The sequence below is a fragment of the Marmota flaviventris genome, chromosome 11 (genome assembly GCF_047511675.1).
Source record: "Marmota flaviventris isolate mMarFla1 chromosome 11, mMarFla1.hap1, whole genome shotgun sequence".
NCBI lineage: Eukaryota > Metazoa > Chordata > Mammalia > Rodentia > Sciuridae > Marmota > Marmota flaviventris.
The window spans coordinates 115,995,787-116,023,081 of record NC_092508.1 but is presented as its reverse complement, the minus strand read 5'-3'; the positions used below and the strand labels follow the sequence as shown (position 1 = coordinate 116,023,081).

At 33.6% G+C, this 27,295-nt stretch overlaps 1 protein-coding gene across 1 annotated transcript in view; it reads right to left on the bottom strand.

The window, feature by feature from the left end:
* Nucleotides 1-2,333: 2,333 nt before the first annotated feature.
* Nucleotides 2,334-27,295, bottom strand: part of LOC139707674 (zinc finger protein 892-like) — a 45,341-nt gene continuing 20,379 nt past the window's right edge. The window contains exon 2 of the mRNA XM_071619316.1: nt 2,334-3,298. Within this exon, the coding sequence (XP_071475417.1) occupies nt 2,334-3,298 (965 nt within the window). The remainder of the gene's footprint in view (nt 3,299-27,295) is intronic.

The following is a 27,295-nucleotide window of genomic DNA, read 5'->3' as shown; positions in this document are numbered from 1 at the left end:
CTGCTAAAATTTAATGATAAGAAACTTAATCTTTACATACAACCTTATCAGTTTACCTCTTACTAATTGGTCCACAGAAAATAAGACTATGAAACATAGCTCAATGATTATTTTGTCATAACTATAAGGCCTCACTCAACCTTGACTCCAGATCTATTTCTCTGATTCCTTAACTGAAATAACACTACCTATAAAATAGCAGTGATGTCAGAATTTACTAATGTACATAAAAACACCAATTGATCTCATTCACAGAAAAATGAAATGTTTCCAACGAGGCTGAAGTCTAGAAGGTCATTATTCACACACAAGAAAGATAGAGCTCTTCTCTCTTGAAAGAGCTACCTTTAAGTTTGTGGAAATTCAGTCTATTCAAATCACTAGGAAACGTTAAAATGAAAATCTGGGGCTTATTTTCCTATATCTATGTCCTTCTTATAACTCTTATTTCACCATAAATACAAACAGAAAAAAAATATAATGATCTGGCTTATGCAAATTATATTCCACTTTAAGTTTGATTAAAATGTGTAAAAGAATTAAGAGATGTTAGAGTATTATTTACTCAATAGTATGTTTTACTGTTACATAAAACATTTACTCAAGTAGAACACTGTGATGTCTGTCAATTAAAAACAGGATGAAATACATGAGTGTTAATGTATAAACAAATATTCAGTTATAAAGACATATTGAATACATAAGGTAAATATAGGTAAAAACAATGCACTGTATATTGGGCATGATGGTCCATGCTTGTAATCCAAGAAAACTGGGAATCTGAGTAGTTTCAGAAGTTTAAATTCAGCCTCAGCAACTTAGTGTGGTTTCAAGCAACTTAGCAAGAGAGTCTCAATATTTGAAAAAGTGGGGAGAGGGCTTAGGAATTTGGCTCAGTCTTTAAAAATCCCTAAATATAAACTGGCATGCAAAAAAATACAGTTTAATATGTTACAATTCAGAGTTAAACATCAAAAAATAGATTTCATATATTTTTCTCTCCAGTATTTAAAAATAAAAATAGTAATTTTTGATTTAGAAAACAAAAATTATATGCTTTTTAAGATGAGGTTTCTACACTATGCATGTATGATATTTATGACTGATATTTCTACCAAATAACTTGATAATGATTAAAAATTTTAAGCAAAATTTAAACGCAACTACTTATTTTCTATATTTAAATGAGTAATGTCTTTTACTGGCCCTCATATACATCAAGGTGTAATGTTTAAATAATGACTTTACTATAATCACACATTTGTCAAAGTGTTTATTATAAATGTTTCATTTTTATATAAGGCATACATTTTGGAAAAAAAAATTCAATGTTCATTACTGGTATGAGTTTTCAGATGTTTAATGAATTTAAAATTTGAACAAATTTTCAAAATATTATTTAACATTTTAGGATTTCTGGGCACAATAAATTCTCCAAAAATCAGTAGTGTTTAAGAAACTGGTGGTTATGATTTTTTTTTCCCATTTGTATTCTCTCTAACCAGTATGTATCCACAGGTGCTGAGATTTGGTGAATTAATTTTGGAGGCATTGTCACATTGTCAATTTTCACATTTCAAAACGTTTTCTCTATTATGGTTATTGTGGTGAGGATTATATGTTGACTCTTTCTTAGAGGAATGGTACAATGGTCTCATTTGTAAAGCTTCTTTCCAGTGTGTTTTCTCTTATGTCTAGTAATGTATGATATATAATTTAAAATGTTTCTATATGCTCTACATTTATATCTTCTTTCCAGAATAAATAGCTTGGTGGTGAAAAAGAATTGATTTCTTATTAAAAGCTTTGCTACATTGTTTTCATTTGTAGGGGTTCGTTTCTGTATAAATTCTTTTGTTAATGAGGTTTAGTTATTCTTTAAAAGTATTATCACTTTATTTACACTTCACATTCACCAGGGTGTCTTCTGCTGTGGTGAATAAAGTTTTATTTTTTCTTAAAAGTTTGCCACTTATTCACTTTTGTAGGGCTATTCTCCAGGGTGAGTTCTTCTGTGGTGAATAAGGTCTGTTTTATGGCTAAAAGATTTGCCACATTCTTTACATTTGTAGGGCTTTTCTCCAGTGTGAATTCTGTTGAGGAAAATATGGGTTGATATTTGAGTAAAAACTTTGTCACATACTTTGCATTTGTGAGGCTTCTCTCCAGTGTAAGTTCTTCTGTGGCAAATAAGGTGTGATTTTCAAATGAAAGCTTTGGCACATTCTTTACAGTTGTAGGGCTTCTCTCCAGTGTGAGTTCTCCTGTGGCAAATGAGGTCTAAGGTCTATTTTTTTACTGAAAGCTTTTCCACATTCTTTACACTTGTAGGGCTACTCTCCAGTATGAGTTCTTCTGTGGCGAATAAGGTGTGATTTTCGACTGAAACCTTTGCTGCATTCTTTACATTTGTAGGGCTTCTCTCCAGTGTGAGTTTTGCTGTGGCAAATAAGGTTTGATTTTTGACTGAAAGATTTTCCACATTCTTTACATTTGTAGGGCTTCTCTCCAGTGTGAGTTCTGCTGTGCCTAAAAAGGTCTGCTTTTTGACTAAAAGCTTTTCCACATTCTTTGCATTTGTAGGGCATCTCTCCAGTGTGAGTTCTTCTGTGGCAAATAAGGTTTGATTTTTGACTGAAAGCTTTGCCACATTCTTTACATTTGTGGGGCTTCTCTCCAGTGTGAGTTCTCCAGTGGCAAGTAAGGCCTCCTTTTTGACTGAAAGCTTTTCCACATTCTTTACATTTGTAGGGCTTCTCTCCAGTGTGAGTTCTGCTGTGCCTAAAAAGGTCTGATTTTTGACTAAAAGTTTTGCCACATTCTTTACATTTGTAAGGCTTGTCTCCAGTGTGATTTCTGCTGTGGAAAATAAGGTGTGGTTTTTGATTGAAAGCTTTGCCACATTCTTTACATTTGTAAGGCTTCTCTCCAGTGTGAGTTCTCCTGTGGCAAATAAGGTGTGATTCTCGACTGAAAGCTTTGCCACATTCTTTACATTTGTAGGGCATCTCTCCAGTGTGGGTTCTTCTGTGGTAAATAAGACCTATTTTTTTACTAAAAGCTTTGTCAAATTGTTTATATCTGTAGGGCTTCTCTCCAGTATAAATTCTCTGGTGATGAACAATGTCTAAATTTTTATATGATTTCCGGTGTTTATTCTCACTTGTAGTTTTCCATATTTTCTTTTGTTGTAAATAGTCAAGGTTACAAATTCTATATTTTCCACTTATCACTTTGTGAAATATATGTTTTATGCCATTTTCTGGGGAATATTCTTGGGTATCTTGAGGAGTCAGGGCTGAAATAAACAACAATTTAAAATAAAACAATACCTTCTAGAGTGGGATAAATATACTTTGTATACATAACATGAAATTAAGGTAAAATAAGTACATCAGGAGTGTAGCAGATTAGTACATTCAAAGTCCTCATAAATTCAAAAATATATCAGTTCAATAAAAATGTACAGACACAATTACCTTGAGAATATTATTAAAATTCTTGTAGATACCACAGTATCCAAGAGGAATACATCATTAAGAAGAGGAATATAATAAAGTTAAGAAAAGTATGCTACTTTTATTATCCACAGCCATTTGTACTTCATAAGATAGCATTACGTATTTAGGAAATATCTACCAGCTACATTCACTCTCAGTAGAATAAGAGAAATGTAAAACATATAAACATTTGTAGCTTTTTCAAAGAGTATCCAAAAACTGTTTTTTTTTTTTTTTTTGTAGACATAGAGATGTAACAAGATGATTGATGTTTAGACTTGTTGGATTGGATAGCTTCATATTTACTCAATTTTATCTGGGTCAAAAAATATTCATAGGTGGATGTTTACTGATGTTGGCACTTGCTGTTGTCTATGGATGCTTTATTTTTTGCCCCCACCAGCATTAAGAAGATAAGTAATATTATTTATTCAAAAGGCCTTTAAAAAGGAGGGGAGGCTGTAAGTAAGTATTCTGACCTTGGAAAAAGACAGGAAAGTGTGAGGGTCATGATAACTGGTACCCTGAGTTCCACAATAGTAATGCCTAGCAGTTTCTCCCTGAAGTTATTAAGACAACGATACAGGTGCACTATCTACTTTCTGTGGTGATGTCCTTAGGGAGAAGGGGCTCTAAGTTTGTAGTAACTGTACCTTATCTTGGTTAGCTAGCACTTGGGGATAAAATAACACTAGGTTAGAATTTAGTCATGGTAACATAAGCTACATTGGGGTATGCTATGTGCAGTCATAAAGAGGAGTGGCCAGTTTTTTTCTCTTTTCTTTTTCACTGTGAGTGTCTCTCTCTTCTGTTTGCTTCTTTACAGGTTTCCTCACAAGATTTGTAACAGATCATGCTGGCCCTCAGAACAAAAGGTAAGTTTTGGTGGTTACTCTGAATAAACTGGGACATCAGTAAAGAAGAAAACAGAGGACTAAAAAGAATTTGAAAATGTAATAAATGTAGGGCAGTATGTGTTCAATGATTATAATAAAAAAAAGGCTAAGCTTCTGAATTTTTTTTCTGTTGAATAACTACTCTGCCAACATTTTTTTAGTTTGGATTTCTCCATTTGAATGTCTCAACTGTCCCCTGATATGTGGAGGCTACAATAGTTTACATCACTAAATTATGCTAGGTACTACTTATCTAAAGGAAGGATGTATAACACACCAAGAAAGAGGGAGATTAAAGAGCAAAATAATATATATTAAAGAGTAAAATATCTATACTAAAAATGCCCTTTTTCTTTGAAACACAAATCTGAAACTCCTTCTTATAGAGAGGTTCCCAAAGATACAACAGAAGTAAATTAAATAATAATTATTAATTAAAAATTTTAAAGGGAAATTAAACTTACCAAGGAAGGCAAAGTTTCTATAGTTCTCTAACATCACATCTTTATATAAGTTTTTCTGAGCAGGCTGAAGGCATTCCCACTCCTCTTCAGTAAAATCAATGACTATATCCCTGAATGTTAACAGTATCTGAAATAAGAATAGATTAATAAATAACATATTGACCACATAAACATTTACACAGTCTGTAAGGTAATTGAAGTTGAAATGAGAGTTAGTAGACTATCATGTAGGTGGTGTTTTGGAACACAATGATACTATTATCTACTTCTGCAGATAAACTGATTTAAGATCAAAAAAGGATATATACTCCTCATTTATGAAACACAATATAAGACTCAGGCATTACTACAAAAATATATAATTTGTAATTTTGTATATTATGATCTAAATTATACATATTTTTTCAGATGAGAAAATTATGGTAATTAAGAAAGGGAATCCTCAAATTTTAATTGTATAGCAATAATCAGAGATTTAATAAAGCATAGAAACTCATGTTATTTCTTTGATATAGCTGGCTGTTCTCAATATGTAGTGAGACTTCTAGCAATTCCAATACCAATAGTATAAGAGAAATTTTGAAATGTAACAAGGTAGACAGACCACTTAATGGAAATATTTAACAATGAATTTAAGTTCAAACATTTTATGGTATTTATGTATGTTATTAATATAAACAATAGCAAAAACAATCATGTTTGTTTTTTCCTTTATATAATTTTAACAATTTATAACATACAAAATAATATGTACATATATATTTTGATTGATGTATATATTGTATGATGTTTATAATAGAATATACATATAGCTTTTCAAACAAATAAAATTTGTTTTTTTTATTTATTGGTTCTTTCTCATTCTACCTAATAGTAAAATCAATTTTTATGTCATTATGCAAGAATGGGATATATCTTATCCTAATTAAAATTGTGTTCTTGTTGGTGGCTATCATGGTACAATATATATATATATATATATATATATATATATATATATATATATATATATATATATATATATTAGAGATAGAAATATTAAAGACATATATATATATATATGTCTTTAATATTTCTAATACATATATATATATATATATATATATATATATATATATATATATATCATATATACACCTAAGTATATATATATATACACCTAAGTATATATCAGATATAGAAATATTAAAGACATATATATATATAATATATAATATATTTATTTTATTTTTTTATGTCTTTAATATTGCTATCCCCTTCCCTTTTATTTATGTATTTATTTATTGTTTACCATTGTGCAATCTACTGATATTTTTTTCTTACCCTTCCCCACTTTATGAGCTTTAGATTTCACATATCAGCAAAAACTTTCAACCTTTGGTTTTAAAGAAATTTTTTTTTTTTTTTTTTTTTTTTTTTTTACTTAGAATAAAATCCCCAGATTCATCCATTTACTGACAAATGTCATAAAGTCATTCTTATTTATGGCTGAGTCATAGTTTCTTGTGCATATAAGCAACAATTTTTTATCCTGTCATCACTGAATGGACCCATTCATCATTGAATGGTTGGCTTTATAGCTTAGCTATTGTGAATTGTGCTGCTATAAATATTAATGTGGCTGTGTCAATGTAGTATGCTGATTTTATGTTCTTTGGGTATATACTGTACAGTTGAAAAAGTGGGTAAAATTGTGGTTCCATTTCTTTAACAATATCCATACAAGTTATTATGATTCACATAGACTTCCATACAGGTGCAAAAAAAAAATGGAATTCATCTAAACCTGAGGTTGAAATAAAACATACAGAAAAAAAAAATAGTAAACCATAAAATGACTAGAATTTATTATCAAATCATCCATCCCAATGAAAAGTAAATTTCATTTACTAAAAGTAAAGAAAATCTTAAGCAAAAGAGCAAAATTAGACAGCTATTAAAGATGAACATAGCACAGAGAGAGTTACCAATATCAATGTTGGTGATTTTAAAAAGCAAATGAGCCAGGTCTAGGGATGGACAACTGTAGTTCAGTGACTGAGGAGGATAAAAAAAAAGGATCATAAATTCTAAGACAATATTATATATAATAATGATATATATATATATATATATATATATATATATATATATATATATATATTGTATTATATATATATATATATTGTATTATATATATATATATATATATTGTATTGAGCAACTTAGTGAGCACTTAGTAACTCAGCAAGACTCTGTCTCTAAATAAAATATAAAAAAAGGACTGAGAATGTAGCTTCATGGTTAAGTACCCTTGAGTTCAATCTTCAGTACAAATAAAAATTTTAAAAAAATTTATTGCCAGTTCCCACCAGATTCAGTGTAGCCAGTTTCAACCACACTCACCATTCAGTCTCAGGATTTCTATGCAAACTCATCATTTACTGTATTTGTAGGAACCAAGTGTCCTCCCTATAAATCACAAAGTACCTATACAGAAGAAAAAATAAGGTTCACTGAACATAAGTGAGGGAGCCTAGAAATGGATACCCACACGGCATGCTTCACACCAGATGGTCAAAACTTGCTTCTCTTTACTGAATGTGTGTGGCTTGGACAATGTTTATATAAGGGCTCCTGATTGGACACAGCTTATATCTTCATATGTTCAATCTGAGCCTAATGAGTTTTTTTAGTGATAGGAGATAACCTCAAATCCACAAATAGATGATGTCAGAATTGTAGGGTCTTGTCTATACATTTATTTATTTGTCTTTTGAGGCTCTGAGAATTGAAATCCAGATCCTCAGGCTATAGCTATTTTAAGGCAATGTATCCTTGGAGAAGTAAAATCCAGCCAACCCACAAAAGCATTTAATTTGTAGATTACATATGTAAATATATTATTTATGGATGGAAATAAAATAGTGACAATCCTGTAAAATGTCAGTTAACTTCTCTTGTATGGAAACAGATTGAACATTAAAATTGTATGTGGTGAAAAGATAATTATTTTTTTAGAATTCATATAAAAATATGAAAATTGAATTTTATAGCATAACACAAATTATCCACTCTGTGAATATTACCATTATGTGATTAAAATATTACTAATGAAGTATATGTATTTTTGGAACAGCACCCTCAAAACTATGTCAAGACTCTAGAAAATCTCAGTTCACAGTACCATATTTGAGAGTTACGCTTGTCCTGAGTTCAGGAAGATGAAGGACATGACCACTTCTTTTTATGCTACAGGTTAAAGATACATTTTTTTTTACCAACATATCTCCTGAGACATAAAAAACTAGAGAGAAACTGACTTGAGTGAGGGTAGAGAGATTTGACCAGAAAGTGTATGGTGTGTGATTGTGTGTGTGTGTGTGTGTGTGTGTGTGTGTGTGTGTGTGTGTTTATTTGTTTTTTTACCAGATCCAAAGACTTGAGTCTATTATTTAAATTGATTAATGGTATATTCCTTATTTTATGACATGTCCTTAGACCCAGTGGCCTGTCTATAACATTTTTTTTTAATTCCTAGGATGAAAGCACCTTAAGAAAGTGGACTTGAAATCAAGATGAATTGTGTTGCTATGCATGATGTCATACACCTGTAATCCCAGGTAGGGGATTTTAAATTTTGCTTCTTTAGGAATACTACTAAAGCACAAGATATAGAAACAAGTGTCACTAAATGGGATGAATTCAAACTGAAAAGATTCTTCTCAGCAAAAGAAACAATCAGTGAGGTGAAAAGTGATACCAGAGAATGGGAGCAAATTTTTACCACATGCCCATCAGATAGAACCCCTAATTTCCAGGATATATAAAGAACTTAAAAAACTTAATGCCAAAAACCAAATTTCCCAATCATTAAATAAAATGGGCTAAGGAACTGAAGAGACACACTTCTTAGATGATTAACAATCCATCAATCAATAAAAAAATAATGTTCAACATGTCTAGCAATTAAAGAATTGGAAATCAAAACTACTCTAAAATTTAATCTTAGTCCAATCAGAATGGCAGTTATTAAAAATACAAGCAAAAATATATGTTAGTGAGGATGTGGGGAAAAAGGCCCACTGTCCACTGTTGGTAGAACTCTAAATTGGTGACACCAATCTGGAAAAAGAATAAGGAGATTCCTTAGAAAACTTGGAAATGAACCAAAATCGACCCAGCTATCCCACTCCTCAGTTTAGACCAACAAGAGCTAAAACAGCATAATACAGTGGTATATCCACATCAATGTTCATAGCAAAACAATTCACAATAGGTAAACTATAGAACCAATCTATATACTCTTCAATAGATGAATGGATAAAGAAAATATGGTCTATATACACAGTGGAATATTACTGAGCATTAAAAGAGAATAAAATTATGGAATTGGGAAGTAAAATAATGGAGTTGGAGAATATCATGTTAAGGCAAGTAAGCTGATTTACCTAAACCAAAGACTTAATGTTTTCTCTGCTAAGTGGATGCTGATCCACAATGAGGGAAGTGGGAAGTAGCATGGAAGAAATGAAAAAACTTTGAATAAGACAAAGGGGAGGGAGGTGATGGGAGACGGTATAGAGGTAGGTAAGATGGTGGAATGAGATGGAAATATTTTGTACACAAAGTACAGTTACATGGGTTTTGTAATTATACTTTCTGTATAAGAGAAATAAAATTTTGTGCTCCATTTGTGTACTAAGAAGTGAAATGCATTCTGCTCTAATAGCAAGTTAGAACAAATTAATAAATTAATTGATTTTTAAAAATTCAGGAAAGAGACTTGTCTTTCTATACATAAACATAAATATATGCATATATTCTATATATAATATGCACATATTTAATGTATATAATTTATTATTTTTTTCATATTTTTAATGATTTTTTTTAAATAAGTGGCAACAGAAGCATTACAATTCTTATTCCATGTATAGAGCAAAGTTTTTCATATCCCTGGTTGTATATAAAGTATGATGATACCAATTTGTGTCTTCATACATGTACTTTTGATGATGAACTCTATTGTATTCCACCTGAACCCTTTCTTTTCTTCCTACCTCTCTGCTTTATCTAGAATCCATCTATTTCTCTCATGCTCCCCCTCCCTACGCCATTATGAGTCAGCATCTCTATATCAAACAAAACATTTGGCATTTTCTTTTTTTGGAATTGGCTAGCATTACTTAGCATTATCTTCTCCAATGCTATCCATTTACCTGCAAATGCAAGATATGATTATATACCTAGAAAACTCAAAAAGCTCCACCAGAAAACATCTATAACTAGAAAATGAATTTAGCAAAATAGCAGGATATAAAATCAACACCCATAAATCAAAGGCATTTCTGTATATTAGTGAAAAATTTTCTGAGAAAGAAATGAAGATAACTACCCCATTTACAATAACTTCAAGAAAAATAAGATACTTGCGAAGCAATTTAATGAAAAAGGTGAAAGATCTAAACAAGAAAAACTAGAGAACCCTAAAGAAAAAAAAAACAAAAAACAAAAAAAGACCTTAGAAGATGGAAAGATCTACCTTGCTCATGAATAGGCAGAATTAATATTATCAAAATGACCATGCTACCAAAAGCACTATACAGATTTACTGCAATTTTTATCAAAATCCCAATGGCATTCCTCATAGAAATAGAAAAAGCAACCATAAAATTTATCTGGAAAAATAAGAGACCAATGATAGCTAAAGCAATCCTTAGCAGGAAGAGTGAAGCAGGTGGCATCACTATACCAAAACTTAAACTAGACTACAGAGCAATGGTAACAAAACAGCATGGCACTGGCAAAAAAAAAAAAAAAAAAAAAAAACAGACTGCAAGACTAATGGTACAGAATAGAGGACACAGAGATTAACCCACAAAATTATATTAGACAAAGGTGTCAAAAACATGCACTAGAGTAAATATAACTCTTCAACAAACCACTGTCTCTCACCATACACAAAACTCAACTCAAAGTGTATCAAGAACTTAGGAATTAAACTCATCTAATAGAATAAAATGCAGGCTCTAATCTTCATCATGTGGGATTAGGCCCCAATTTCCTTAATAAGACACCTATAGCACAAGAAGTAAAACAAATAATCAATAAATGAGATAGAATCAAATGAAAAAGTTTATTCTCAACAAAAGAAACAATCTGTGAGGGGAAGAGAGAGCCTCATCCTAGAATAAATTTTTTCCCCCTCACACATCAGATAGAGCACTAATCTCTAGGGGATATAAAGAACTCAAAAAGCTAAGCAAATAATGATGATGATGATGATGATGATGATAATAATAATAATAATAATAACCCAATCAAGAAATGGGCCAAGGATCTGAACAGAGAATTCTTAGAAGAGAATATACAATCAACATTTTTCTATATATCTGATTGGTTATGGTGCTCCCTTTAAAGGGCCAAGCATAGTTCTGATTCAGTTTCTAAGGAAGGGAGACACGAGCAAGAAATATTCTCAACTCTCCTTTATAAATTATCAAATACAATTTTCTATGTCATTTTCTAAACATAACTGGACATGGAAATATGAGCTTGAGCTGAGAACATTTTTATTAGAAACACAGTGTAAAAGAAAGACAAAAAAAAAAAAAAAAAAAAAAAAAAAAAACAACCATAATTATTTGCACCACATTGAACCACAAGAGAAATTGAACTTGGAATTCAGAAAAGAAAGATTCAAACTTTTATTCTTGGGAATGGGGATGACATCGATGCCTAAAGTGAAAAGGTTATTACAAGCTTTTGAAAGAAAATTCATGTGAGTGGCAGATAATGGTTAACCAATTAGAATCTGCACAGTGTCTTCCAGGGGCTTTGTCAGCTGTGCACTACAGAACACACAGGTATTCATAGTCTCCAAGAAGAGCATTATTCATCTGTGTCCTCTAACATTCTTCCCATAGTACAGATGAAAAAACATGGGTACTAAATGGCAATTCAGCACCCCACAGAAAACTACCCATAGACAGAACTGTATGAAATTTCTTCAAAGATCATCAATGTATTGTTAGCTCCTGACACAGGGATGTCAGTATGGAGAAATATTATTTTGTCTCCATTTTGAAGAGAGTGCATTGAGTATACATTTTAGGGGCAACATAAATACTTTTTTTTTTTCTTTCATGTTAAGAAACTCTTCAGAAACAGAGCTCTCAAGACAGATTTCTTAGAAGGCTAAATGCCTGGAGATTACAAAATGAAAAAGAAAAAAAAAAACACATCAGTGGCCCTGAGTGAGTCAGTAAGGAAATAAATCTAAAAGGCTTATTAGAAGCTGAAAAGCAAAAAAGTAACTATTTCTAAAAATAAATATGCTCATTAGTTGCTATCTCCACAACATGTCATTAAGTAAACAACAAATTATGTATGAATATTTTTAGGATTGGCCAAATTTTACTCCATATGATTTTATATTAAGCCCCAAAATGCAGATAATAGAATTCATGATTCACTGCAAAAAATATTACAGAAAAAAAAATTTTAAGGAGTGGATGTTTAGTAAATATGTCATTTAACAATTTTGTTACCATATGATTTTAAAGAAATTTATTCATTTTCCTGCAGCCATAGTGTAGAGAATTTTCTTATTTATTTTTCCCTGTAGTGATTAATAAAGATAAGCCCTAGAATCCACTTTAAGTTACCTACTCTTACAATCATACCAGAAACCTATAATAAATGATGAGTAAAGAAAAAAAGTCAATTAAAAAAATAATTTAAAGCTTTTTTTTTTTTTTTTTGAAATCAATCTCTAGCTGCATTTTTGGATCCTTTTCTCATCTTTTAAGCCAAAAAAGATATAAAAGACAGAAGTTTGAACTGCAAATTTATACATGAGATATATTTATTAACTATAAAAATTCAAAATCTTTAGAAATTTAAGAAATACAAAATAAGAACCAATCATGGGAAAATTTAAGTTACATTGATGAACATTTAAAACAAATTAATAATCATTAACTCAAAAGGAGTTTAAATTAGTATCTATTTGTGGAAACTATTTTGCTATTGAATATACATGATACTCCCCATCACAGAGACTTACTGAAATTAGAGCATATGTGATCATGATAACATATAAGTACGCAATGGTACTCACCCAAATACCTGAAGCCCAAGGGCATGGATCAATACAATATACATCTTGGAAGAGAAAAAAATAATAATCTGTAGGAAAAATGGTCACTAGGGCCAGTCACATTTTATAATATATCCAGTTTAAAAAAGAGCATAAAACACTATGTATAAATTTTATATAAGTGCCTTATGCAAGTGGTATTTCAGATGTGTACATTTTTAGAAAAAAATCTGTAGAACTTATGAGTAAATAAAAGTCACAAAAAGCACATAAAAGTCTGAATTATACATCCCATGTATAGATGATAAAACTCATCATTACAAAGGTGATAATTTTCCACCAAATTAACCAACAATATATCTCACCAAAATTGCTATGTACAAATATGAATATATCACAGTGAAGTCTACTTTTATGTGTATTCTATAAAGCAATAATTAAAAAAAAAACTTAAATAAATATACAATAGAAGAAAGTAGGAGAATAGGGAAAGGGGAACTACTGGATACTGAAAGGGAACAAATTATATTCCATGTTTTATAGTTATGTCAAAATAAACCTGACTATTAAATACAACAATAATGCAATAATAAAAAAAAATCAACAAGCTTTACTTTAAATGAAGTAAGAAACAAAAGCATACATTTTTAAAATTCATCTACAAAGTTATATGTAACTTTAGCCAAAAAACTTTCCAATTATAAGAGCAAAAAAAGATCTTATCATGACCTACTTACTATTCATATATATTGTGAAATTATAATATTACAATAATCATCAAAGAATCACAATATAAGTAAGATCCCCATATGAATACATATGTATGTATAAACAGTATGCTTTATTGCAATAGAAAATTCTAGATAAATCAAACCATAACAAAAATAATCTCAGCAATTTAGATAGGACCTTTCTCAAAATAAATTTAAACCTGTTAGGGCTGTTTACGGGTGAAGAGTCCTTGCTTCCCCAGTGCTGAAGTATAACACCAGAGAAGTGTGCCAAGGCAAGTTTAGAGTGGAAAGTAGAAGCTTTATTAAAGGACAGTAAAAAGGACTTCTCCCCAGAGAAAAAAAGGGGACCCAAGAGGTAGAATCCATGAAAGGGATTTTTTTTAACTAAGGTCTTTTTAGCTTTTTTATAGATAAGGTCTTCCTTCAGCTATTCAGCATTCCTGTCACATTGCTGTCCTTTGTTCTGTTACCTTGCAGTGATGGAATGTAGGTGGGAAGGCCCAAAGTGTGGAGGACAGGTGGGCTGAAGGAGTAATCTGGGCAGGAAAGGCTTTTGGATTAGCATCTCCATGTTTGCTGTGAGCTGCTTCATTAAAATTTCCTTGGGATGGATTCAGAGCCTTGGGGACATTTTCAATTCCCTTTTTCCTGGACTCCATTCTCAATATGGTGTTCATTCTTAATTTTACTGGATATGAGACACAATTTCCTAAGTACACTAACTACCTATCTGTAAATCTGGCATCACTACCAAGGATATGGCTAAGTAGGACAGTATCCCTCAGTTCACCTAACTTTAACGAAATAATAATAATAATGAAGAATGTAAAAATAAAAGAATGTCAAAAAGAAAATTAGCTATCTAAAGAGGAAATTAGGTACCCCAAACTGACAGCTCCTCTCCTGAAGGAAAACAGCCCTTGGAGATTTGATTTTGATATTTATTCCATCTGTCAATCTCCAGCATCTGGGCTGGAGGAACACACCTGCAACATAGTATTTTATGTAGATGTTGAGGATGCACTTTGAGCATAAGTAAGGCAGCAAAGAGTCTCTGCCACTGACATGTTCCCCACCTGGTTGGTTAGTAGGACTGAGGACATAGTGGCCCAGTGGAGGACTTAAGCCTGCAGACTCCAGAGACTACCCAGTGTACCAATATGCTAGATCCTGTTTTCAACACAGCCAGTCTTGTGGTTCCAATAATCTTTCTCCCCTAGTCTCCCTTGCTGGGCCAATGCACACTCACCATTGCCTGGTTCTCTCAGGAGTAGGGCTACTTGGGATCCTCAGTTCCTGCAAAGCAGAACAACCTGTGACTCTGAAGTGTGATACTACAAATGGCAAAAATGGAGGACTCAGGAGATAAGAAGTGAAAACTCACCCTCCTCCTCCCTGATGACACACAGGATTGGACAGTTCCCACAATATGCCCTTGATTGGAAGGGGCTTCAGATCCTGAACATTGGATCTGAGAGAAGTGAGCCCTTTTTTTGAGTGACAGAAAATATTATCCAACCCTGGCATGAATAAGGGCTAGAATCTCAGTTCGTTGAGAGTTGCTTTTTTTTTTTTAATCTGAGAAATGTACCCCAGAGTCTCAGGCTGCTGTTATTTTAAGGCAAGGTTTTTTCCATAAGTGAGAACTAACCCAACCAACAGAACATTTTCATTTAAACTTACATATAAGGTCACTTCAGTTTATGGATTATATATGCTTGTATGTTATTCAGGAATTAATATAAAATAATGACAATAACTATCAAATTTCATTTAGATTTTTTATCTGTGTTCTTTTTAGGTGACAGATTGAAATTTGAACTGGGAAGAAACCCCCTAAAGTAAAAATGCCCAATTAAAAAAACACACCAGGGGCTGGGATTGTGGCTCAGCAGTAGAATGTTCCCCTCCCATGTGCAAAGCCCTGGGTTCAATCCTCAGTACAACATAAACATAAATAAGTGAAATAAAGGTATTGTGCCCAGCTACAGATAAAAAAAATACATAAAAAAACCCATAAGGTACAAGGTGAGAAACCAGCCTCTACCTCAGAGCAAAGACTGTCCAAGAAAGGGGGCATGACCCTTGTCCTTGGAAAGACCCAGAGAGCACTGCTAGCCTCATACCCATCCTGCTGAGTTGTTTATCTACAAATAACAGGAGAGATATGCTGTGCTTGGTGTCTCTGACTCAGTCAGGCTAGGTGGGGACCCATAGCAACCCCCTAGTAGCCACCAATCAGCATGAGACAGGGAAAATATCTGGAATGCCAGATGACCCTTCCAGGAGTTTATGGTGGTTGACAACATTTTGGGAAACCATATAGTTCATTACATACTCCTCTCATGGCCTAAGCCAATCAGTTCAAATGAATCCCCATCTTGTAGTAACCAATTACCCTTACCCAACTTGTTCCCACCAGTGAATTTGCTAATTATGTTTTAGAATTGTTTATGATTTTCCCAAGGTTTGTGATGATTTGCTAAGAGATGCTATGATGTATGTGGGGTACCTGCCTTCCCCAAAGAGTGTATAAAACTGCTGGAAACCCGGGCTCAGGGCCTCTAAGCCACAAGTTGTTGTGTGTGTAGAGGACTGAGCTAGCTTGCAATAAACACCTCTTTGCTGCTTACATTGATCTTGGTCTCTGGTGGTCTTTTGGGAGTCCTGCATTTGAGAATAACAGTCTCTCCTGAAACCCATGGGAAAAGAAGACAGCACTCCAATTCTCTAGGACTGCAGTTTTATAGCACAAAAAGTTGCAAAAGGGGGGTGTCTTGAGAACTTACACAAATAACAGGATTTTGACAAGCATAATACAAAGGCAGGTAGTAGGTTAATGGTCTAAATGGTTCAGCACTTAGAGAGTAAGTTTAGATCACAACATCAGAGTTTATGATGCACCATTATAGTTTCAGAGTGAGTTGTTATTTGGTCAGGGAAAGTCAGAAATTATGAGTCATCACTAAAGTTTTAGGGAGGGTTGTTATCTCATCAGGGAAAACCAGACATGGGTGAGTTCAAGGCACTGGCAGGCATTTCAAGCAAGTTTACAAATCACAGTAATTTATAATGAAGCAGAAATTAACTTTTCATGCCTTTGTAATGAGATGACTCCCAATCTTAAAAGGAAATTAGGCTGGATTTTTCACTTGCTATAGCCATAGCTTTTAAACTATATGTTTCATACTTTAACAAGTATGAGTATTAAATTATTAATATTAATTACTACTATTTTTTTAAAGAACAAGTAAAATAGAAACTAAGATATTTGTTATTAAATGCATAAAAATTTTGATTAATATATTGATAATATAAACATGGAAAATTTTGACAATGATAAAAAGACTTTTAATATAAGGGCTTCAATATTATAAGTCCTCAAGTTCAGTGGGTTAGTCCTTCAATGATTTTTATCATTTTTTTAGGTCATTTTGAATTACACTTCTGCAAATGTTTGTTAAGTATACAAATTTAAGATTTTGTATTTTGTAAATTATAAAAATGGCAGATGTGAGCTCCTGTCAGGATTTTAAAACTTATAAGCCATATGGGGCATCTTAGCACTTTTTTTTTTCATATTTGCACACAGTCCAATTCTAGATAGGAATGAGTTGGAGACATAATATACTGTCCTGAGCAAAAGAGAAATTGCCTTAGGCTATTTCTAAAGCTTTTATCTTTTCTAACTTTTCAGAATTTTTGGTAATTTGAAAAAAAATATTTACTTTAAGAAATGAATTGTTTGAAATTAATTATTTATCTTTCTGCATTATTTTTCAATTTCATTGATTTTTTTAGAACTAACAGAACAGAATTCCAAAAGTGTTCCATGTAAATTTAAAGGTATATTTCTAATGATCGAGATAGAAAGCAGAAGCAAAACATCTAGTTTGATGGTTCTGCCTCAAACTAGAGAGTTATTTATTTCTGCTATTATTCACTAGGTTCCTGAGGTTGCAGAAATCACCAACTAACAAAGAGAAAAGTCTTTTTAGTTTGTTTCTCACAACAAATTCAAGCTAAAATACACTAGTATCACTGTAGTTTCATACCAAAGTGTTTTTCTAAATAATAAAAATATGTTTAAATAAATATATAAATAAATATAAAATAAAATAAAGTTTTTGATAGATTTTTTTTCCTGGATAATCATCTTGTACATATTTCCCTTTAGACACAGTTCTGGGAATAAAGTGTCACAAATAAGACATAGATCCTACACTGCTACACAAAGTAATTAAGGCACATACTAAGAGCTTGGTATAAAACTTGGCATAGAGACATAAATAACTAAAGAACACCATAGAAAATTATACCTAAATGCTAAGCAGCAAATTCATAGTCTTTAAGTATATGAAGAGACAAGTTATCATAGCAAATTTTATAACTCAGTTGCTGCTAATATACAGAGAGAGAGATATTTATTAAAAGATGGTTCTATGCAGATTTTTAGTTTAAAAAGGTGAAAGATCAAATAATGTAGGTGATTTAAACATGAACAATAATATTTTTCTGCATTCATTACCTTTTTTGCAGTTATGTGAATTATAATTAATTCCAACCAGTAAAATTCAGGAATAGTTTAAAGAGTATTCACTATGAGTAAAGCTACTTAAAAAGAGAACCAAAACTTCCATTTCTGTCCAAATGTTTATTCCTGACAAAAACACTGCTTCTTTTGAACCATTTCTATAGATGATTTTTTGTAATAAATATTTTTGTGAATTTTTTGCATATTAATTAATATATTTATGCTTCACATTTTCTCTTTTGTCTGATTTTACTACCTATATTCTGAAATAAAAAAAAATTCTAACTCCTAAATCCCTTGATGTTTGAGCTATCTTTTAATTTTTAAGCTTAAATCATTTCTATAATGAATACTGTGCTTTCAGTAAAGAATTACTATTATTATGCACCTTGCTCATTTACAGGAGTTTTGTTGTGTTCTTTGATTTTATTTACAGTGAAATTAAAAAAAGGTTAATGTTAAAGCAAAACACAAAGAAAAGACCACCAACTCCAATTTTAAATAAAATTAAATCAAGATTGTATTGTGTACACAAAAGCTGGCCAGGAGTGTCTCTTACAACATCCCATGCTAGAGATCATCCCACTGATCCTCAGGAAAAAAAGTTCTTACAGCACAAAAGTTACAAAGGGGTGGGTGTCTAGGAAACTTACAGTTTACAAGATTTTGACAAGCATAATACAAAGGCAGATAGCAGGTTAAAGATCTACATGGCTAATACTTCAAGGTAGGGAATAAATTCAGCTCCATACATTAGAATTTATGAGCTGTCACTGAGATTTAGAGAGAATTGTTATTTGGTCAGTGGGAGCCAGAATTTATGAGGCACCAGTAAGGTTTTAGAGGGTTGTTATCTGGTAAGGGATAGCCAGGCTTAGGTGAATTCATGAACACATGAGAAACCAGCCTCTATCTCAGAACAAAACCTGTCCAAAAAAGGGACATGACCTTTGTCCTTGGAAAGACTCACAGAGCACTCCTAGGTACAGTCCAAGTTGTTTATCTACAAATAACAGGAAAGATCTGCTGCACCAAGTGTCTCTGACTCAGTCAGGCTAGGTGGGGACACATGGCAACCCCCTAGCAGCCACCAATCAGCATGAGACAGGGAAATACCTGGGATGCCAGATGACCCTCCCAGTAGTTTATGGTGTTGAGAAACCATGTAGTTCAGCAGGAACACCCCTCTTGGCTTAAGCTAATCAGTTCAAATGAATCCCCCTCTTGTAGTAACCAATCACCCCTACCCAAATTTTTCCTGCCAGTGAATGTGCTAATCATGTTTTAGAGTTGTTATTTGATTTTCCCACGGTGTGTGATGATTTGCTAAGAGATGCTATGATGTATGTGGGGGTCCCTGCCTTCTCCAAAGAATGTATAAAATTGCTGCAAACCCTGGGTTCAGGGCCTCTCAGTGTCACCAGTTGCTGAGTGTGCAGCAAGGTAGCTTGCAATAAACACCTCTTTGCTGTTTACATGGATCTTGGTCTCTGGTGGTCTTTTGGGGGTCCAGAATTCGAGCATAACAACAGGTAGTAATTCCAAACAAGTTTAAAACCCCAAAATATTGTCAGGTCAAAGAGAAATTTTAGTTTTCTTACAGAAAACAGAAATAAACTTTTACCTCTAAAATCTCTAAGAGAAGATTTTATTTTTTTATAACGGCAGCAGCACCCCAGAGAAAAACCCCAGCATGGTGTCTAACGACCCTCTTTCTCCTCTTTGTTTCTTTCACTGGCGTGAACATTCCAGCCAGCACCAATGTTCAAACCCTGCTGGTGGGAAGCCTTAGCCCCAATTAGAATTAACTTCTTGGGCTTCCGGAACTGACATATGGGAGAGCTTGCCAATAAACGGGCGACCTGTTATCTACCTCAGCCCTGCGACCTCTCCTTAGACCTATATAAACACACAGCCTTTTGTAATAAAGTGGAAAACTCTTTGGTAATCTGTGTCATGTGGTGCGGCATTTTTCCAGTCTTACAGTGACCATAAATTCTTCTCTTCTGTGTTCATGGGGCTTCCAAAACAAAAAATACAGATAAGCCCTTCTCAAAGGGAAGATGTTTCTAACCTAGCAAGTAACTATCCTTTAACCCCACAGGGTCTGACAACCATATTATAGGATATGAAAGATCCTCCAATACGCTTGTTCTTCCAACATTTTTTTGCAAATATTGACAAAAGTCAATTCATTGCACAGAATGAGTGAGGTGGGTCTCTGCTCTGCAGTCCAGAACAGGTGGTAAAAGAGCCCCAAAGTGAGTTTAGGACAGGGCTTTACATGACATAGCTGACAAAATCCTAAAAACAAGAGAAAACATAAATTCAGAGAGAACCATACCCACATAATCTCATTTGACAGAATCAAATTCATAAGAACAGAGGACAGAGGCAAATCTAAAGGGATTTAACTATATTTTCTTTTTCTAAATTATTATTAATGTCTCCCATAATTATAGAGATCTGGATCTCCTCAGTTACTACTTTATCATTACCTTCACCCTACAATGCATGAGGCACACTGAATTTACCCTCATACTCATGTACTTATCACTTATTTTTTTATATAGAAATGCATATGTATATGAATATATTTTTCCCATATTTCCAAGATTCTACCCTGAAATTTTTTTGTGATAACACTTCAATGAAATGCATTTTTATTATTTCATGTCAGTAAGTATTCCATATCATGTGTTGGAGAAGATGAGACAACCCTAAGGCCCTTCTTATTTGACTATTTATAAACTTAAAAATTAAAAGATAGCTCAAACATCAAGGGATTTAGGAGTTAGAAATTTTTTTTTTATTTCAGAATATAGGTAGTAAAATCAGACAAAAGAGAAAATGTGAAGCATAAATATATTAATTATTATGTAATTTTTTTTAGTACTTAATTCTCATTCACCTTTCTCATTCATAGTGCTTTATTTTTTAAGTAGGTAGCAGAAATTTTATTTTGAAGAAGAATAAATGATTTAAAGCCATTCAGGGTACTTCAGAGGATCCCAAAGACCTACAGTTGTGGTTCTTAAACAACCTTATTACTGAAAGATCTGGATTATACTCCAGGTTGGACACTGATACTATGCTTCCATGGGAAATGGTTTCTTGGTTGTGAATATTAATTATAACTCTGGATATATATGTAAAGAAATTGGAATACTTTTGCTAAATATATTGCCACATGTCTATTTTTATTGTATCTTTATTCACAGTATCTAATAAAAGGAAACAAATGAAGTACCTTTTAGATAGAAAGTATATCAGAAAATGCCTTCCAGCTGCAAAGCATCCATTTAGTCCATCCCTTCAGAAGCTATACACTTAAAATTCAAACTGGTCCCTAGAAGGCAAGACTCAGATTGTGGTGTTTTCTAAATATTCCAAAAAATGTGGAATCTCTGGGAACCTTGTTTCAGATATTCTTAAACTCAGAACTAGGTCAAATGGGAGGTCAGAATGAGAACACAACACATAGTAAATTCTTTAATGGGGAATCTTAACTCAGACACTGTCATAACCGAAAGCAGTGTGGGAGATAAAAAATTGATTCTGTTTCACTGATTTCTGGGTTATGAACTCAAGTCAAACATAAATTAGAAAAAAGTTAAGGCTACTGGATAAAATCTATGTAAAACAGGTATTAAAATGTACCAGAGTCTGGGTGTGTTGGTGCAAGCTTGTAATCCCAGTTCCTGAAAAGGCTGAGGAAAAGTATCAAAAGTTAAAAGCCACCCTTAGCAAAAGTGAGGTGCTAAAAAACTCAGTGAAATCCTATCTCTAAACAAAGTAAAAAAATAATAACTGTGGGAATGTGTCTTACTAATCAAATGTTCCTGAGTTCAATCTCCAATATCCCCCATAAAAAAGGTACCAGGGGGCTGGGGCTGGGGCTCAGTGGTAGCTCACTTATCTCGCACATGTGAGGCACTGGGTTCAATTCTCAGCTCCACATATAAGTAAATAAAATATAGGTCTATCAACAACTAAGATTACTATAAAGAGAGTATGAAAAACTGGGTACATATATATAATGTACCAAGTTATTGAAATGGACTTTGATCTAATTTGCTGAGTACTTTAGCCCTTAAGATTGAAGTTGGCCAGGCATGGTGGTGCATGCCTGTAATACCAGCTGTTTACAAGACTGAGACATAAGGATCATGAATTCAAAACCAGTCTCAGCAATAGTGAGGCACTAAGCAACTCAGTGAAACCCTTTCTCTAAGTAAAATACAAAACAAGGTTAGGAATGTGGCTCAGTGGTAGAGTGCCCCTGACTTCAATCCCTGGTCTCCCCCCCCCCAAAAAAAATGAGGCTGAGTAAATAGCTCAGCTTGTAGAGTGCTTCTCTTCTAAGCATGGGGCCCTGGGGTCAATTCCCAGTACAACACACACACACACACACACACACACTCACACACTGAGAGAGAGAGAGAGAGAGAGAGAGAGAGAGAGAGAGAGAGATTGAATTTGCATGTAATTTAAATTCAAGTTCGTTCCACTTTTATTTTTTTCCTGCCACACCAGAAAAAAAGAGTTTCCTGAAATGTTTGGAATATTTCTGTGGGTTATTTATTTATTTATATTTTATTTTCTTAATTTTATGTGGTGCTGAGGATTGAACCCAGGACCTTGCACATGCTAGGTGAGCACTCTGAAGCCAGATTTAAAATTAGGTAGTCAGTGTAGTTAGGTAAATCGGGTCTAATATCGAGTGAAATCTAAAATGGAGGCCATGCGGAGAATGACTCAGGGAAAACACAGGACAACTCATGGAATGTTAATGAAGTCCCAAAAGGCCCTAGGCCAAAGTCCACCTCAAAGAAATGTTAATGAACAACCCCCAGCAAAAAGGTGCTGACTCAGAAGTCCTTCCTGACCAGATTACTTCTTTGGCCCACCTGTGTCCCACCCCTCGGGCCTTCCAACCTACATTCCATCACCAAACCTATAAAAAGGGAAACACATTTGCCCGCCAACTGGATTCCACCTCTTGGGTCCCCTTCTTCCTCCGGGAGAAGTCTTTTCTGCTGTCCTTTAATAAACTTCTAATTTCTACTCTGACCTTGCCTCGGCGTGCTCTCTGGTGTTATTCTTCAACATCGGGAAGCAAGGACTCGTCACCGGTCAATAGCGGTAACAACTCTATCCCTGAGCCACAATCGCAGCCCCTTCTGTGGTTTATTAATAAAATGGTCTTACCATAAATAAATAAACTAATAAATACCTAAACCCTCAATTGATGACCCATTACAGTTTTTTTTTTAAAATTTCTTAATTGGGACACATAAACCTCATTTAGGAGAGATTTATTCTTTTTAATGTTACCTAATTTTATTCTGCTTTCTCCTCATGTGAAAATCTCAGAATGATAAATTAAAATCTTTTAAAAATGCCCTCCAGTTCTTGAAGAAAAACATTTGAAATTAAACATGGGAAAATAATGATTGATAATGCTGAAAGTGGAGTTTTGAGATGAATCAAAATTTCTCAGTTTGCCAGTTGAATCTGGGTGCTAGTCTAATAAATTTTGAAGAAAAAAATCTATTTAAACAAGAAGAAATAGAACTCCCACCAGGTGGTATGAGGAATGATACCAGAAAAAAAAATCTCATTTTGGTGTACCATCTTAGAAGTTTACTGATGGTTTTGGGCAGAACATGGAGCATAAAGCATTTAGAATAGGCTTTGGAAAAGGCATGCTGACTACCATATGGGTTCACTTCAATTCTTTCTGTGACCCAACTTTTTTTCTTCAAATTCAATCAGGAATCATCCAGGGGACAAAGGACTTTGTTGAAGGTGTTCCCACAAGTGGGCTTCAAGGTCTTTTATATTTGAAATAGGCCTTAATGGTGCTCATTAACATATCTTTAGTTAGCCACCAGGTGTGGTGCAGTGAGGCCCATTATCCCCATTACATGGTCATTATACTATCTATTCTAATATATACTTATTCACTGTGAACAGAGAACTCTAGTTTTGGATATGTTAACAGAGAGATAGAAAACTAGGGGTTTATTCTGAGGCCTATGCAGAGCAAAACTGAAGTTCTGGATTTCAGATTTTCATTTTGGATTTGAGTTACTGCTTTACCTACATTTAAAAATCTCAGGTCTCATGAAGAGAATGAGTTAAAAATGCCAGCATCATCAAATTTGTGAGGCCCTAAGAAATTCAAAGGGACCCTGTCTCTAAATAAAAATATTTAAAAAGGGGTGGGAATATGAATCAGTGGATGAATGCCTATGGGTTGAATTTCTGGTACCAAAAAGAAAATAGCACACACACACACACACACACACACACACACATACACAACAGACAAACAAACAAACAAACAAGAGTAACAAGCCCTAAAATCAACAGCCTATCTCATGCATGAGTACAACAAATGAATTTGGGGTTCTCTCCTGATAATTATCTCAGTCTTCACTATGCAATCTGGAGACATGGTGAACTCATAGCACATGGAAGCCCACAAAGGGCTTTAGAAAGAAGCTGAAAATACCCCACAATTATGGAACAAAATGCCCAGGTTTTCAACTGCTGATCTAAGCCTCACTAGACTAGTCAGAGGGAGATGAAGGCTAAGCTGCCACAGAGAGACCCTCTGGCCACAAGATTCTGGAGAGGACCACAAGGAGTCCATAGCCATGACTGCCAGTTTCCACCATTGCCACTCCTGTCAGCTTTAAGCCACCTTCCTACCTAGTCTCAAGATAGCAAGGCACACTTACCATTTCCTGGCTTTCAGGGTTCTCAGTGTTCTCCCTGTGATTTGTTTTCAGATTCTTCATAGCACAGACACCTGGGCTCTGGATTCAGGACAGAATGCCTACAAAAAGATTTAAAAAATGGCAGGCTCCAGACACAGATTGTGGAAGACCTCCCCCTCATCACTGGCTGCATGAGGATTGGACCGTTCTCACCTAAGAGACTGATTGGTCAAGGCTTCAGGCACTGCCTCCAACCTGAGCAAAGTGGGTACAGAATCAAAGTCTGAATGACAGGATGCTCCATTGTCATTGTTAAAAGAATACAGATCAGGGCTGAGAATATAGCTTAGTCAGTAGAGTGCTTGTTTTGCTTATATAAGGCCATGGATTCAATTCCCTGCACTACACACTTACACTCCCGCCAAAAAAAAAAAAAATACATTAAGTAAAGGATTTGGGGGACTGGGGTTATGGTTCAGTGGTAGAGCGCTTCCCTAGCATGCATGAGGTACTGGGTTGAACACCGAGTATCACATTAAAAAGCCAACCAACAAACAAACTATTAATGGTATTGTGTCCATCTACAACAAAAAATATTCAAGAAAAAAGACTGTGTATTGCACTTGTGCACCCTCACTACAGAACCCATAAATACTTTTTATATATAATTTATACATATATGTTTTCAGACAGTGTATAAAATTCCCCGTGATGGCTTTTCAAGTAACTTATATTACAGGTATGCTAAACAACGCTGAAATCCTCCCCACGACACTTATTATTATTACTATTATTATTGTTATTATTTGAGGGTTTGTGAATGCGGTTATTTTAAGGCAAAGTTTTCTTCCAATACTAGGACTTATCCCAGAGGGAAATGCATTGACACTTATAACGGTTTATAAGGTTAAATCAATTTGTGTATAAATATGTCCATATTTTTATTTATGAAAATGGTATCACAGTTTCTTTAATTTTTTTAACTTTTCTGTTCTTTGTCTCATTAAAAAAATAAAAAAAAAAAGAAAAACAGTTTGAGCTTTAAACTCCTTAGCAATGTCCCCATATCCCTTCCCCCAAAAAAAGTGACTCACAGGTATAATTCAAATTATTGAGACTCATAAATTTTGGATCCATTATTTTAACTCGTGAAGTCTATAGATTTTCTTTTTATTTTCACCCTTAAATGAAGCCCACTTTTATAGCTTTCTTGTTGTGTAATTGACCTCTAATATTCTGCATATTTTGCCCCAAATCTTATCACTTTGGACTATTGATGTCTTGATGGAGGGGATCTCAAAATGGTCATGCACAAGGCAGGAAATGGATACAGTAAGATGTAAGACTGGACATTGCTGAGCACATAGATTTTGCAATACAAAATAAGTATTGGTGGACTATATGGGAGTACGGTGAAAAAGAGCAATGAAAAAAAAAAGAAAAACTTGAGCAGTAGGGGGTTTATATGCTACAAGTCTACAATGATGGTATGAATGTAGAGGGGTAGTGTTCTTGGACGCAGCAATAAAATTGGGGGGAAAGAAAAAGGTAATTTTTTTGCACAGTTCCCGAGCGAGAGAGCCAGGTGAATGGGTTCTGTGTTCAACTCTTCCCACCTAGGAGTGGAATTTATAGTTCACAGGGTATGTCTCAGTAAGTAGTAAAACACCATTTCCATGTACCTTTACACTTTGTCATGGCTACAAGCTGACTTTGACAATTCCAGTCACATTACATCTTTGCACATATTAGTTATTCATTCATTAATTCATTCATTCCATTATTTATTTGTTTCTTTATTAATTCACTTTTTCTTTAGTTGTCATTGTTTTTACATTACTGGTGATTATATAATTGCATAAATATTCTGAGTGTTAAATTTTTCTTAAATATTGTTTTATGTGTTTATTAATACATTTACTTTTCATTTAAATGTTTTTTCCTTGGCCAAACCTGATTTATATTAGACCTTAATCTTTGTTTTTGAAGACTAGATAAAATCACATTATTCCACATAACTCGGGGATCTATCATCTTGGCAGAACCCTAATCACCCATTAAAGTTGACCCAGTCTGAGTCAAATAAAAGCTGTATCAAAACTCCTTTTTTTCTTACACAAAACTTAATAAAGAATTCCTCTCTCACTTTTATATGTTGGAGAGCAGATTAACATTCCAAAGCAGCAGTTAATAACCTAGATGTGTTTTCCAACAGGCTCACTATTATTTTTAAATTATTTACATCCTTGACACTAAGAGTGTCACTGATTACTTTTTTTTTTATTTTTGCAAGATCTCTCTCTCTCTCTCTCTCTCTCTCTCTCTCTCTCTCATATTACAAATTTAAATCAGACAT